Source organism: Pezoporus wallicus, unplaced genomic scaffold (genome assembly GCF_028554395.1).
Source record: "Pezoporus wallicus isolate ANWC-B61680 ecotype Strahan unplaced genomic scaffold, APGP_CSIRO_Pwel_v1 contig_593, whole genome shotgun sequence".
Lineage (NCBI taxonomy): Eukaryota > Metazoa > Chordata > Aves > Psittaciformes > Psittacidae > Pezoporus > Pezoporus wallicus.
The window spans coordinates 208,099-223,845 of NW_026642342.1; the positions used below are offsets into that span (position 1 = coordinate 208,099).

Consider the following 15,747-nt stretch of genomic DNA (forward strand, 5'->3'; position numbering starts at 1 on the left):
ATTGCTTTGTGGATTTCTTCACCTTTTTTCAGCTTCCAGGCTGACAGCAGTGTTACTCAGGTGCTTTTCTGAGTCACACTTCTGCAGCCAGACAACACATAAATGCTCATTTGTTCAACAGAAATCACCTTGCCCAGATGCAACTTAAAACTGGTTGTCCATCTCTTCTTAGTGCAGGAAGTCCCAGATGTGGCTTGCTGTGGTGGCAATGTTTTGCTGTTTTACATTGGCAGTGTGCACATGGCAGAGTGGCCATGCCTCTGGCCACCTCTGATCTCTCCTTATCATCTTCTCCTCCTCAACTAAGGCTCCCACCTTCCCCTGCAGCCAGCTGGGGTGTACTGCCTTGCCCTGCTCCCCAGGGCAGGAATCAGATATGGCTGTGCAGAAGGTAACAGCCTACAATGGATAAAACTACTCCCACAATGAGGAATGCACTGCTTAGTCATGTTGAGATTAACCAGGGTGAACCCCAGTGCCTGTGCAGGACAGCCACACAGTCAACATATGGGCACCCTGCAGTGCTTCCCCTGCATGGCCACTGCCAAGCACTGCCAACACCCAGGCCTCCAGCACTGCTCTTCATACATACCACAGACTTGTATCTGCAAAAAAAACCCTCCTCTTTGGAAAAAGTGCTTTTTTCCAAACAACATGTTGTATGCTGCAACTGTATTACAAAACTCTTCCTTGCTAACTATCAAAAATGGATGTCTCGGTGCAGACCTGCTAGGCTTGATCCTCCTTCTTTGCTTTTGGTGTAAATCAAAATCAGTGTCACCAGTGAAGTTTAAAACGGGTATAGGTCTGAGGAGAATCAAGCTCTTCACTTCTATTGTTCCACGCTTACTTCATTGCCCTTAGATCTGATTGTTGTAATGAAAACGTTTTTAAAAAGGTTAAAAAATGCAAATGGGCTGTGTGGGTGCATTAATAAGAGGATATAAAAATAATGCAGAAGATAATATAATGACAGAATACTGAACAATGGAGCATTTGCATTTTGAGGACCATGTTCAATTGCGGGTGCCACCTCTTAGGAAAGATATAGCAATAGCTGCAAATGAAGGCTAAGAATTCAGAAGCTAGTGCTTTTATGAACATATGTGAAAAGAAGCGAGTAGGAAACAAACACAGGTTACATTTAAGGAGTGATACCTAGTCCATTAAAAATAATCAGTGCAGAGTGTTCAAACCTGATTCCATTGATTGCTGACACTATTAGAAAAGCAGGCCCAGCTCGGGTAATTCAGCATTTTTGTTGTGCTGTACAGTGCAGCAGCTGCTGTCAGGCAGCTGTAGTTAGAATCCAGAGGTCTTCTGCAGAGTCAGGCCATATGAGAAAGAAATGATGCAGCTCTGCAAATTTTCAGGTAGAACACCTTGGGCTGCTTTTCAGACATTAGGGATTCTATGACGGAATATGGTATAATCTGTGCAGAACACAAATCCTATAGACCTGAGGTCTGACTGAAAGTCTGCTCTGTCAGGGGAAAAGAACCAAAACCAAACCGAAACACGAAAAAGCCAGAATAACAATAATAATGCAAATGGTAGTGGCAGAGCTCTTTGGGAAAGAGGGTTCATTGGACAAGGAAAATTCTGCCATTTTATTTTCACTCCAATTCTAGTTAAGGAATTTAGAGCACATTTAAAACCAGCATCATATCCATACCAGCTGTAAGAGCAGCAGGTAAGAGGAGCAGGTACTCTTTGCATTTGTACCATTTCATACTCTATTGACTCCAATGAAGTTGTTTCTTATTTCCCTCAGAAAGAGTAAGCACAGAATGGTGCTGCTAGTGTTTCTTTCCCAGTAAGTAATAGCCTCCTTATGGAAAGAATTGGGCAAAATCAAAATAATACTCCCTCAGCCCAAAGAGCAACAACATCACCCCACAGTGGACCCATAAGAACTGCTGACACTCCATGGCGAGTCGTGGGTTTGTAACAGGAAAGCTTCCTTACCCTGTGAGAGACATCCATTAAACAACCTGCCTATGACACACATTACACCATTTTTACATTTACTTTGCCTATTTGGAATGCAAAAAAAAAACCCAACAAACTTTATTTTTGTAACTAAACGAATGGCACAACCTATGGGAAGCAAAAGAAGAGAGGTGGTGAGATTTACATACAAAAAGGGGATTGTAGAAGCAGGATTTATTTAGCTCTCAAAATAGCGACACTGGGAAGGAGTCACTGAAGCAATTTAATAACTGGAAAATGCAATAAAACTGGAGGCCTTTGCTTCATGTACTCTGCTAGTGCCAGGGCGCTCAGATAAGCAAGTCTGACGCACAAGGTTAGGTAGATTCACCCCGGGATGAATTCACCCTGCAGTGAATCTTGTGACAGAGGGGCAGCCAAATTCCAGTGTATATCTCATTCCCGTGTCCTGCTAGCCAACAGACCAGGAGTGCGCAGGTCTGATGGTGGCTTTGATTAATTATTATAGGATTAATTGTTGACAGTCCTCTACATCCATTTCAGGCCCCCATCTGATATAAAGGGACACTGGCACACGATGACTGACCTCAGATTAACCAAAGCTTTACTCAAGCAACATTTGGTCTCCCGTGGAGTAGGCTGGAGGCTGGGCATACAGCTCCATTTTAAATAGAATAGCATAATGTCATGACTAATTAAAATATTTTGATATGAGCAAGGCACTTGGTAAGTTCAGTGAACTTCAAAAATCAAAGGAAAGACTACCGTCAAATTGCGCAGTGATTCTGTTTGTAAGAGTCATTCAAACTGCAGGCTTAAAAATACCAAGTGAGTTACCCAAGGATGAGGAAAAACTTCTCTCCTAAGTATAGCACTGCAGAGGTATCTACAAGCATTACAGGCTTATTTCTCTTCCTTTGAAGTGTTGGGCCCTAAGCTGCCCACAGAAGAGGGACATTCAAAGAGTAGCATGCAAGCCCAGTGGAGAGAACAGCAAATGTAAGCACAACTTGAGTAAGAAATCAAATATTGCAAGGGAGAAAATTTTAACAGGCATTTGGATTAACAGATCAGAAAAGCCTTAAAATAAAACCAGGCTTGCTCTGCTATATCCACCCCAGTGTCCAGGTGTGTGAACACACATGAAATTTAAAACTGGCAACCTAAAAATAGTCATAAACATTCAGGTCTTTTCATCTCAAATGGCTGTAAATCATGTAAAGCAGGAGCAGTTTCTCAGCCAGTGGGCCTTTAAAGTGTGAGCAAATACCATTTGCTGTTTCCACTCTTTGCGTTTGCAGATTTGGACAAGAGCTTCACCCAGTTGTTAAAGATTTATATGGGAGGTTTAACAATGCCCTGTCATCAAGCCTTTGGCACAAGCAGTGCAAAGGACATTCAGGGCATATTTGTACTAACTTATCTGGGTAAAGGGAAAGCTGTTCCTTTAAATTATGTTTGCTGTGACTCTGGAAACTGAGCAAACAAAGTCTGAGGGAAACTTCACTCTTAAGCAGAACTGACAGAAGGTACAAGGACTGAAGGACAGGGATCTTCTTTCCAAAGGACATACCCACCTCTGGAGCCACAACTGAATTGCAAATCTAACAACCTGGGGGAGTTTAGTCCAGACTTGTTGGACATACCTCATCCCTATGACAAATGAGACTGGTTCAGCCCCAGACTGTCAGGTGAGTAAAATCCTATTCTGGGGGGATACTGGAAGAGGAACGTCTGAGGAAGAAACCTCAGGCCACAACGGGACGAATTCAGCGCCCAAGAAAGAGCCGACTTTGCTCTACAAGTGAAGTCACACTGAAGGAGTCCTATGCAACCCAGACAGAGCACAGCCATGACACTGTTGAAATGCTGGCTAACAGAGAGACACCATTGGCACAGCTTGACATGCATAAAAACCACAGCAGGGAGGAAGCCTAGTCAGAGGAGACCCAGCCTGCACAGAACGGGCATTAATGTGACCAACTGAAGAGCAAACATCCCCCAAACCAGCCAACCAACCTGTGTGTCTTTTTCCAGGGGCAGGACAAGCTGTGATTTTTCCTGGCAAATGGGGTCTTGCTTAAAAAAAATACATAAATAAAGACAGGAAATAGGAAAAACAGCCTGTTTTCCTCCTAACACCAGGCTGACCATTCCCCTTAGCTGATCTTTCACTCTCAGGAGACCAATTGCTGTGTCTCCAGTGTAGCTGTGAACACTGCACCAGCAATTCTGTGTATTTTTAAATGCACAAAGTAAACAGGGACTAAAATTCCCTAAGAACAAGCTAGCTCTTGAGAGATGAGACTATCGACAGATCCAACTGTTATAGTGGAGCTGCCACTTCCAGATCTAGTTGAAAGTAGGAGATTGCACTAAAATAGTAGGAAAAAAAACCTTTTCATTGAACCTGCATAAAGGACTAATTGGCTGACATTAATTTTAAGAGATGGACAGAAAATTTATTCAGGTCTGATTTTCTCCAGACTCAAATTGGGAGTGATAAATCAAATCTACTTTAAGACTAACTGTCAATACAGGAGATGTGTGAACCACCAGAGTAATTACCAGATAAGAAGAGCCCTGAGACAAAGAACCCATTGTCCCACACTGCTATAATTTGGAGAGGACATTTGCAATGAGGACAATGCAAAATGCTTTAGCTATATAATAACTGTCATCTGTCCCTGAGTATATGGCCAGTGCCTGAGGCTTTCACTCCAATTCTCCTTTTGGAAGTAGCTTGTTTTATGATTTTCATAGGCAATTACCATCTTTCCCACAATAGTGCTTGGAGCCAATATTTCATGTTTCCAAACAGCAACCCATGGAAGCAGCCCCATGAGACCTAAAGTAAGAAAAACTGCCAAGACTCAGTAAAACCTAGAACCATCTACAAATTTCATCTTCTCCCTGCCTTGTTTCCTAGCCAAAATTATCTTTGAAACAGATGTCTACGAAGCAAAACCCCAACAGGTCTAGCAGGTTACTCAATCTTCAAAACCCGGAAAGTTTTTTTTTTGTTCCAAAAGGGAGCAATTCCTAAAATAAGGACTCTTTCTTAGGGGGGAAAGAGCAACAGAGACACTGAGGAACTAGAAATCTAGACAATGTGCCACATGAGCACAGAAATGTAGGAAATACCAAATGTAAATATCACCCCCCCCCCAAAAAAAGAATGTCCAAACTGGGTAATTTTTCTTTAATTACAGTACTGGCCAGAGCTCTTTTGAACCCATCAGGCTATCTCATGTTGTGCTTTTGTACTTACACTGAGTTCCTGCTGAAGTCACTCAGTAGAAAAAAGACTATGGAAGAAATACAGTATTCATAAACAGTATATCACTCCCAGTCTAGACTTGGGGAACTAAGACACAAGAAAAGCTCAAGGTTGCCCAGGGAACTGCGGCAGAGCTGAAAAATGACACCTGCTCTCACAGGACCTGATTCAGTGCCGCAGCTGTCAATTCAATACCCTTCCTCTTCCTGTGCTTAAAAGAAGAGGAGGGTAACAATCGCTCTTAGAAGGAAAGGCTTGAAAGGGAAAGGTTTGCCAACCTTTTACAGCATTTGGTGACCTACAGAACTATGGTTGAGGAGACCATGTCAGTTGTGTGACCAAAAATCAGAGACTTACTGTGGATGCACAGACAGAGAACACTACGCGTGTTCCTGTTTCTCTGCAGTGCAATGCTGTAGCTGGCAAACTAGAGGCAAGTAGGAGTGGCTTCTGGATGGGATTGCCTAAACCCTGAGCTGCGACCCCAATACTAGGACAGAAGAGGCTGCTCTGCATTGGAAGCTGCAGTCCTGCAAGCTCCCCTTGCTGCCAGGTCCTCTTGTAGGGCTAAAAAGAGCCCTTCTGAAGGGCAAGGTAGCATGAGTGATGCTGTTTGCTGTACAGTTTCCAGAGTTGTCTATCAAGTATTTTTCTTGAGTTACTAAAGACACATGCAGTCAGAGTAAGAGGCTGTAAGAATAGTATCAGCTTATGTCAGGTTTGAAATTAGCTGGAATTAGCTTGATGCAGTTGACAAGGATAGCCTGGCACAGCAACACTCCAAGCCTGCCTGACATTTCAAACCAGTAGAAACCAGTTTAACAGGATTCTGATGTCTAACTGACTTCTGGCTCCTTTGCAGCTAGAAATTTGCAAGCAGATTCACCAAACAGGCACTCCTTGGACCCTCCACCCAATAAACACTGAGGGAGGCAAAACTGAGAGCTCTACTATTCCTTGATCAACAAAATCAGCCACCTTCTCTCACTGCTTCTGTAGGGAAGCTTTCAAATAAAACCCTCTTTGAGTTCTTACCTCTCTGCAGTTCAAATAACCACCCAAGCTCATTTCTTCCATAACAAGTGCCTCATAGACAACCAGCAACTAGAAATAGAAGTGGATGTCATATTTTTCCCCCAAGTAACAGCACAGGTGGTGTCTGCCCTGGGGACACTGGGCCTGTATGCTTGCTAACCAGTCTGTTTTGAAAAGCTTCAACCAGGATATCTGCTAACCTCCTCTTCTAAGCGTCCTGGCATTAATAAACCTCTCTGCTTTCAGCCAGGTGTTATGCTCAGGACATTATTGTTAAATCTGTATACTTGACTAAACTATTTCATCACAAAGTAAACTTTCTATACCAGAATCCTTTAATTTTTAAGTGTAAGCTTTATGTTGCATATTCTTCCCATGGCTAAAAGGCTTCACATGGTCCATACAGAACAGAACAAACAAAAAGGAAAAAGGACTCACAACTCCCATTTGCAACCCTGTAGAAAAAAGAAAGTATCACCAGGCAGACTGCATGTTGTATGCTTTGAGGCTATGTCCTGTGATTTGCACCTAGCCCTGAGCTGATAGTTGTGTTCTCCCCCCTAGCCTAGGAGATGCAGTGATTTGGCTTTTAATTATTCATTTACTTTCCAGAGAAAAGCCAGCAAAACCTCATGAGTTTAAGACCACAGCTACTTAGCAACAATTTCACTAGTAACCTTCTAAGCAGAAATGGGGAATGGGATGGCATCAGGGACAATGTTTCATAATCAGTAGGAAAAAGGAGAAGGGGCATCCTCTAGAGACAGGAGTTACTGGTAGTAGAGAGGAATATGTCAGTGATGTCAGAACGACATGATGAGCTTTATACATTTTCCTTCATAGGACTGTCTCAAGCAAGGATGTACTTTTGCCATTGCATGTGCACTAATTTAAGGGAAGGAATAAAAATAAGGTCAGGTTTGTGTTTAATTAGTTTAAAGGGCTTATATTGAAAACCAGAAGGGCTTGTAGATTTCCACTTTAAAAATTAGATTGACTGCCCCTACACAGCTGGAGAGTATGTATGTTTATAAATGCATATATATATGTACCTATACACATATAAAGTATAGCTCCAGAGGGGGAATTCTTTAACATCTTAGTTATAGCTCATAGCTATGTCTGCTACATGAGACCAAATGGATGAAGAATGGAGTGCAATGGGACAGGGCTGGAACACTCTGAGATGCATGGATTGAGCAGAGATGACAATTATTAGGGGCATACAAGAAAGCACCTATTTCTAATAATTATTTTTGAATTGTAAATAATTAGTAAAAGTCAGAAAGATAAATCATGCTGACAGCAGAAAAACATGCTGTTAGTGTCAATAATTAAGTATCTATTGATATATATATTTGTTAATTAACACAAAATAGCTGTTATAAATAGTCCATCTTTCATGCAGAGGAAGTTGCGTGAAGGCATGTATGCTTTTCTGTCACAAGTAAGTACCCATGTGTAGGACACACTCATTCTGTGCCTATGTTTACACATGTATGCTTACCTCTACCTGTAGCAGGGCCCACAATGACAGACTTAATTCTGGAAAAAGTTTTAGATCTAGCAAGGCTATTTGAGTCATTTTGAGCCATTTTAAATGCACTGATTTCTCTCTCCAAGCCCTGTTCTATTGGTCTCATGGTGCCTAAAGCACATGGCTTTGCAGGCTATATTAAACCGATCCAATGTATTTATTTTTAGTCTCTGAAGTGTTTCTAAATAGGTCCTATGTAACATATGTGCAAGACTTAAAGGTCTTATTGTCACAAGCACGTAATGAACTGCATAATTCTGTCTTGATTTTGCTTGCTATAAATAAGGTACCTTCACTAAATCATGGCAATAAAACCATTCTGTAGCCTTTCTCACCTGAAAGGCTACCACAAAATAGGAGTGGTTGTAGTTTGGTTCTATTAGGACTGGTGATAGAATCCAATCTTATTTACAAAATAAGCACCAAATGTTTGTTTTTCTGGAAACATGTGGAGTCAAAAAATTTAATATTCTTTCAGACAGCATCCCCAAAAATATTGTATACTTTTCTCTGGCTTCTGCTGTGAAGCTCTTTGGTCTGTATCTCACTTTCTTGGCAGTCTGATCTCATGCTCCTCCCATTTTTCTCCACCCCTGAGCCTTAATCAAATAATAGTTTGGCCTTGCACCTAAATAGTTCAAATTCCTTTGTGAAATGTCATGTACCTTGCTTTGAGCAAGGACATATGCTTAACTGTCTCTTGCCACCACCTAAAAGAAAGGGTCAGGACCTATAACACCTCCAAGAAGTGTTATCCAACCAGTAACGATGAAAACATAAATATACATATGGTCAGGCAGGTCAGGGCCCTTAGGCTGAGGCAGTAACATGTGCAGCCTGTGCATCCTTCTCCTGGAAGTTAGTACCCCTGTAGCAGGGGTGGCTCAACAGGACACGTGAGAGTGCCTCACTTACACTGGCTTAAAGTCTGTGCATTAGCTTAAAACACTGATGAGGCTAGATGAATTCATAGCTACATCTGCTGAGAGCTAAATCTGCCAGAGCCTAGGGCTGAGTCTGTGGGTGTTACTATTCCCCTGACTCAGACAGAAATATCTCCTGATGCAAATGCAGGCCTGAGCCTGTGTGGAGCCCCAGTGCCTTCAGTAGGGCTCACTGATGTGTGGCACTCCTCAAGGGATTGGCACCCACATGAGCAGGAACGGCAGCGGGTGAGTAAATCCTGCTGCTGGATTTTGGACTGTGCCCCATCCCAACAGAGCTGTTTTCGCCTCGTTGTGATGAGGAGTGAAATAGTTTAGAGATGAAATTCCACTCCACTTAAAACTGGGGAAGAGAGAAAGAAAATCAATGCCTAATACATGAGTAGGGACGTAATGGGGGACTGATGGCAGTGGGAGGCAGAGGTTTGGTTTCCGTTTGCACAAGACTTTCAAAATAATTAAAGCAGTTTAGAAAGAAACTGATAAGATGCAACTAAATCGGCATTTGCATGTATATTTAGATTGCATATAAAGAATAAGTATTAAAGGAGCTGTGTTAACTACGAGGGCTTGAAGACAAAACACTGTCTTAAAGAGCTCCATCTGCTTCATCAAATATACATGAAAGGTTCATCCCTACATTCAGTGTGCAAAACCTTCCAGATGAGTCATTAATAGAGCTTATACTGGAAACAACTTCAATATACAAAAAAGAAGAAAAGACTGTATGACCTTCTGCCTTTATAGAGCATGAACACCCTGCAGCCAAGACAGTACTTTCTGCATAGATTGAAGGGGCATCCAGTCATGGATGGATTTAAGGTGACGGCAAAACTAACACACCACCAGATAACTCAGTGTAGAAGTTCACTGCCCTGTGTGCTGAAAGCATCTGCCTACCTTCTGCCAGGACACAACCCTTGCATATTTTGTGTGGCCACTTAGGCACATCAATACTGTTATCTTGTCCCTGGTGGTGGTAGGGACATGTTATACAATAAGACAAGGGCAGCTAATCTTCTGTGACTGTATGCATCTGTATAGAAGAACCATACAGTCAAGTTGTATTCATACCTGTTATTTTCTGCTTTGAAATATCCCCGAGTTGCATAGCTTGAGGTTTGAGCCTGGCTGTTATATTAATCAAGCAATCTTCATTACCCTTTCAGACTAGGCAACAGCATTATATAACACTGGCAAATAGAGCATTTTTCATTTCAAAATCATTTAGCATTCTTTAAGCATATGCTTTCTTACTACAGTACTTAACACTTCTTGATCAGACAATACACTTCCCCATTTTAAAGGGGAATTAGGATGTGAATGAAGCACTAGATCGACCAGCAAGCAGAGCAACTAGTCTCTTTCTACTACACCTCTTCTATCACAGGGAAGACTGAGTGCAGGGAGCCAGCTAAGTCCCACACAAACAATTGCCTGGTGGTGGTGGAAGAGAGGGTGCAGAAGAAAACCTCCCAGAGACAGAAGCTGTCAGCTCAAGGCCAGCACCAGGCACAACAAAATAGCCCATTACTCAGGGCAGCAAATTACCAGGGGCAGCAAAGCAGCTGTGATCCATTTGGCTGCTCTGCTGTGCTGGACTCTTAGAAAACTGCTGCCAGGAGAGGACTCAGCTTGTGGAGCAGCAGGTTTGGTGGGGAAATGAGGTGGCTCTTCACAGTGCACTGCTTGCACCCCTCCTTGTTACAGCAGCAGCCAAGGCAGCCAGTCTGACTTCCCAGGGCTGCCAGCACATAGCACCTCCCTCTGCCACCAGTGCCCACTGGGGCTGTACCAGTGACAGACCACACAGTCTGCCTCTACACCAGTTCACACAGCTGCGTCCACTGGCACGCTGAGGGGTGAGCAAACAGGGAGAGATGATCTACCAGAGCTAGATCAGCCTCTTGCTCCTCATTCCCAGAGCAGACTGAGCCTGTCTGAAATACCTGCAGGCCTACACAGCTGCAATCTCAGCTTCTGCTACTAAATAATCCTAATAGAATCATAAAATAGTTGGGGTTGGAAAGGACCTTAAGATCACCTAGTTCCAACCCCCCTGCCATGGACAGGGACACCTCACACTAAACCATGACACTCAAGGCTCTGTCCAACCTGGCCTTGAACACTGCCAGGGATGGACCATTCACAACTTCCTTGGGCAACTCATTCCAGCACCTCACCACCCTTACAGTAAAGAACTTCTTTGTTATATCTAACCTGAACTTCCCCTGTTTAAGTTTGAACCCATCACCCCTTGTCCTATCACTACAGTCCCTGATGAAGAGCCCCTCTCCAGCATCCTTGTAGGCCTCCTTCAGATATTGGAAGGCTGCCATGAGGTCGTAGATTATGATTATCATGATTAAATCTAACTGATTAAAAGGAGTTGCCCTTTTCATACAGCTGTTACCCTTTGAATCCCCCTCAGCTCATCTCTTTGTAGAGCATGGACCAGCAGTTAGCTCATTGGCCTCTACAGCCAGAGCATGCGCCTTGCAAACATATCCAATCCCACCCTCCCACAAGCAGCAGCAGTCAATTTCCCAGCACATCCACATGCCAAGGTCCACACTGCTCTAGGAACCTCAGTCCTCAGTACAATTTTGATTAGCATTTTACCTAATACAGAATCACAGAATCAGCTAGGTTGGGAAAGACCTTTAAGATCATCAAGTCCAACCAGAAGCCATGGAAAACCTGCCATAAACTGCACCCCACTTCTTGCTGTGTTGCTTGGAGATATTTGGGCTCCCCAAGTTCAACTGATTTTGCACAAATTCATGGTATTTACTGGTAAATGCCATTTTTTGTTTTAAATTGGCAAGTAAAATTTCCATACAGTCAAATTCCTGGTGGCTGTATTATGTGAGTCAAAATGTGTATCTCTAATGCTGCTGCATGAGCATCATTTGCTGGTTTAAACTGTTGTCCTGTTTCTCTTCTTCCCTACAGACTGCTACCTTGGTATCCTTGAACTACAGAAAGTATGTTTGCCTGCAAAGCACATTCAGGTAGGTGTAGCTGCAGCAAGACATGTGATCTCAAGATGCCAAATGAATACACTTGGGATAGGCTACTCCTGACGCAAGACCTGACACTCACCTACCTGTGACTGTCAGAGGTGAATACCTGCTTCAGAAATTCAGTACAAACACTCAGACAGGGATAGCTACATCCACACCTTCACTTACTCATTCTCTGTCACTGATTAGCTTGACTGCTACCAGAATAACATAATACTAAATTTGAATGTATCCTTTAATCTCACCCCTACTTTTTAGTACACCTAAAGGAACTGCAAAAGCCGTGACTATTTGACTGGCATATCAATAAATTGTTTCTCAATAATTTCTTAAGAATCCAAAATTGATTTTGGAAGCAGAAGCACTGCCTTCAAAAACACGTTCTGTTCTTGAACTCCTCACTGAAGAAAGTAAAACCCCATATCTATTGTTTATAGCCACCACAATAAACAAGTGCCCTCTCATCCCTGCCTCTCCTAGAAAACATGTAAGTCTTTCTCTTATCCATTGCTATATTCACTTCTGGTCAAACATCTTGTTTGTCAACAACTGCTGGGTAGCCTGACAGCAAGCTAACTGTTCAGGATAGGCACCCCTCATTCCTCTCATGGACCAAAAAGGTGTATCTGGCAAAGATAACTACCCTGGTTTGATGGGGCTACTTGGGACGTAGCTGGTTAGGTCTTCAGGCAGCCCAGCTGAGTGAGTTTCACTTGGCCATGCAGGAGGCTCCTTTGCTACCAAGTATCTTTGTAAAAGCTCAACAATTACATCCATATACTTTCATATTCACCAGGTTAAGTGTAAGGGGAAAACAGCCTTCTCCATGCATGCATACACTCCCACACACACACGCAAGCACCTATCTATTTGCCTAATGATTCCTTTGGAGATTTACATGGTTTGAAATTGCTCCTGACTTGTGAGCAGCTCCTGTAAAAACTTTTACTCTTTTTTTTTTTTCAAGAGAACACCAGCAGCAACTTGCTAAGCATTGCAAACTATGTGGGCATTGCAAAGGCCATCAAAGAGACAGGTTTCTGCCCCCGGCTGAGTAACATGGCCAAGGGGTGGCTACCTGAAGCATGTAGGAACTTTGATGTAGAGGAGATTGCTGCAGGTTCATCTCCTTGATGTTCATAAAACAGAAGAGAAATAAAAAATAAGGGATTGTTAGAGTTTAGGGTTAGGAAGGATTATAGGTGCAATATTACTTGTGGTCTAACAAAAATGCTTCCATCACAGTTGCAAGGATCAAGCCTTTGGGGATTTAGTCTTGGACAGTAAGAAAGGCACAGGAAAAAAAAAATAGCCTCTTTCTTTTCAAACCACTCCAACAGCAGCTGTTTTTATTTAGCTGTACCACTGAGCCACAGAAACAGACTTGGTGAATCCCTATACCTCAGAGTGATTTACAAACCAAACTTAACACCACAACCAACAAACGGGTCCTTCACACAGTTCCAGTAACACTGGAAACAGCCCCAGAGCAGCCACCAATTCCAAACAATCCAAAAGTCTTGGCAGAACTGAAGTCAGGATCCAAATTTAGCAGCTATGAGCTGCATGCTGTGGTTCAGGTTATGAAAGGAGAAAGCAGACTTTCTCATCTGTAAAGCCAGGAAGCAGAACAACTCAAGCCCAGTGCATGATTTCAGGTAGTGACCCTCCTTTTTATGAGGATAAAACGTAGGACACTCAGAAATTTTAGGAACCAGAGAATTCAAAGATGATGTCCCAGCTGCCCCTGATGTCCCAGGATCAGCTGTGGAATGACCCTGGGGGCAGGCAGGAGAAAGGTTTGTGGCACACATGGCTTCATAGAGACTGCAGAAGACCCACAATAAAAATTGAGACACGTACCTTCTAGAGGAGGATATACTTCATACTTCTTGAATATACTCAACCAGTAACAAACCAGTGATACATATAGATTCTCAAAACAGCAACTAATGACTAATCCATAGCACCATTTTATGCCCTTCTCAGTGAGCTGTCATTTTTATATTCACATTTCCTATACAGCATCTCTTTCTCCTATTCATGATAGCCCCATCAATCACAAAATCACGTTACTTACTTAGAAAGGCTTTGACAGCTATGAGAATTCAATGAGACAAAGCCAGCAGTGAATGCTTAAGTAATCAGTTCACATTTTACCCAGTCTTGCAAAGGCTGAAGGATCAAATGCTGCTGTCATAGTGATTTGGCCCCTAAAAATGCTTAGAAGTACTCTGCATAGTCCATGTACTGACAAGCAAGCAGAGTAGTGGGACACCTGTGCTGAAGTCTTTGTGCCACTGAGGGGGTATATCAGCATTTGAGGGCAATTCTGGGAACCAAAATCAGGTCTCTGCACTCTCCATACTACATAATTTTGTCTCTCCTACCTTCACTTATCAATAGTTACAGATTTTATTTCACTTATCTGCACCGCAGGAGTGTTGTTAATAAATGTTAGAAGGCACCAGACCTGTAAAATGCATTTTACTTCTACTGTAGGGAGAAGTACACAGATAATAGACTGACTCACAGAGCTTTCTCTTCAGCTTTTACTTGCTATTCTGTAACATCTTCACCCTCATAAAAAAGAACATGGCCATTACTTGTATCCACTGAAAACCAGTCTACTCCTCACAAATGACAAAGGGAGCAGTCGTCAAATAGGACACTTTTCCAGTAACAACTATAGCACTACAATGTATCATGGCAAGACAATCATAAGCATGTTAAAGCAACATTCAGGATGTTGTAATAAGGCTTATAAGGTGATGATCTCAGACTGCTCAGACAAAAAGTCCTGGGAAATCCGTTATCCGAACAAGATCATTCACTACAGCCTCTGAACTAACCAGAAATTTTTCCTCTCTTTTCCTATTTTGGTGTGTTTTGTCTGTCTCTAGCTCTAATTCAGATAAAGATGATGGAGTTGTGGAGGCTACCTGTCTTCTGTCGCCCTGCTGCTGATCCATCCTCTCAGTTGCCATAGAGACAAGATCTGGAAGCCATGGATGGGCATGGGAGAGAAGCCTCACACAGGCTGTCCTTCTGTGGGCTCTGGGAGGACCTTTCTCAGCAGGTACTGAGAGAATCAGATTCAGTCTCTGAAGGTGAGGAAGACTCAGAAGATGCTAACCCCATGACCCACGAGAGGAACACACATTACATTGCCATTCAAAGAAACTCCAGGTACTACCGCTCCATGAGGCTGCCAAGTAGAGAGAAAAGGACTTTAAGAGAAGCAGTGCACACGGGGCATGCTACAGGTGAGTGCTGACCCAAACAGCATAATGCTCCCTTTTCCAGTGAGATTAGGAACTATAGGAGTTGATGAGATTAGAAAGGGGACAGGGAGGTTAAAAGCAGGTCACCAATCAGCACATTCACATTACAGAACACCCCTGTCTTATGACACAGCTGGCACAGAGGTGCCATCCTTCTTTGCTCAGCTTGGTAATGCAAAATGGTTGGATGCTTAAACATGCTTCATGGCAGAGAATCTAAATGTGGGGCTCTGCTTTGCCATCTCTCTACTCTCTAAGAGAAAAATTATCTAAACAGGGAGAAACATGAACCTGTCAATGAAGTAGATACTTCTTTCGTTAGCAGAAAGGACATATATTCAAAAGCAGTGAGATCTATAGAAGTAACCGCATACAAAGAAGAAGCTGGCAAGGAAACAGTCAGCAAAACCAGCTCAGTACATTGACGGACCAAGCCTCTGAAAATTGCAATGGACCTCTGTGAGAGGGGAGCAAGACTTCCCTGAAAATACAGTTGCTGCCACCTTGAATTGCATACAGCTGTAATAAACACCTAAGCTCCCTTTGAACTGGGAGGCTGAATTAACAGGAACACCATCCAGAACATACATGCACTCAGTCATGGCTTCAGCAGAAATGGAATGAGTTTGCTTTCTCTGAGTCTGAACAGAGCATGACTGCAAAACCGGGTGTTCACTGAGCTGGTGCC

General features: G+C 42.8%; 2 protein-coding genes across 6 annotated transcripts in view; one reads left to right on the plus strand and one right to left on the minus strand.

The window, feature by feature from the left end:
- The window catches only part of NEU2 (neuraminidase 2), a 36,788-nt gene that overhangs the window by 9,426 nt on the left and 11,615 nt on the right, over nt 1–15,747 (minus strand). The window contains exon 1 of one of the 5 annotated variants that reach the window (XM_057429061.1): nt 7,776–7,926. The exons of 3 other annotated variants lie outside the window; for them this stretch is intronic. The gene's annotated coding sequence lies outside the window, so the exon portion shown is untranslated. Of the gene's footprint in view, nt 1–6,268; nt 6,329–7,775; nt 7,927–15,747 lie in introns of those variants that run through there. One more of the 5 variants, XM_057429063.1, reaches the window with a different exon arrangement.
- NGEF (neuronal guanine nucleotide exchange factor) overlaps nt 3,440–15,747 on the plus strand; it is a 49,443-nt gene continuing 37,135 nt past the window's right edge. Inside the window, exons 1-3 of the mRNA XM_057429047.1 lie at nt 3,440–3,644; nt 11,705–11,763; nt 14,679–15,041. Coding sequence (XP_057285030.1) covers nt 14,783–15,041 — 259 coding nt within the window. The 5' untranslated portion in view covers nt 3,440–3,644; nt 11,705–11,763; nt 14,679–14,782. The remainder of the gene's footprint in view (nt 3,645–11,704; nt 11,764–14,678; nt 15,042–15,747) is intronic.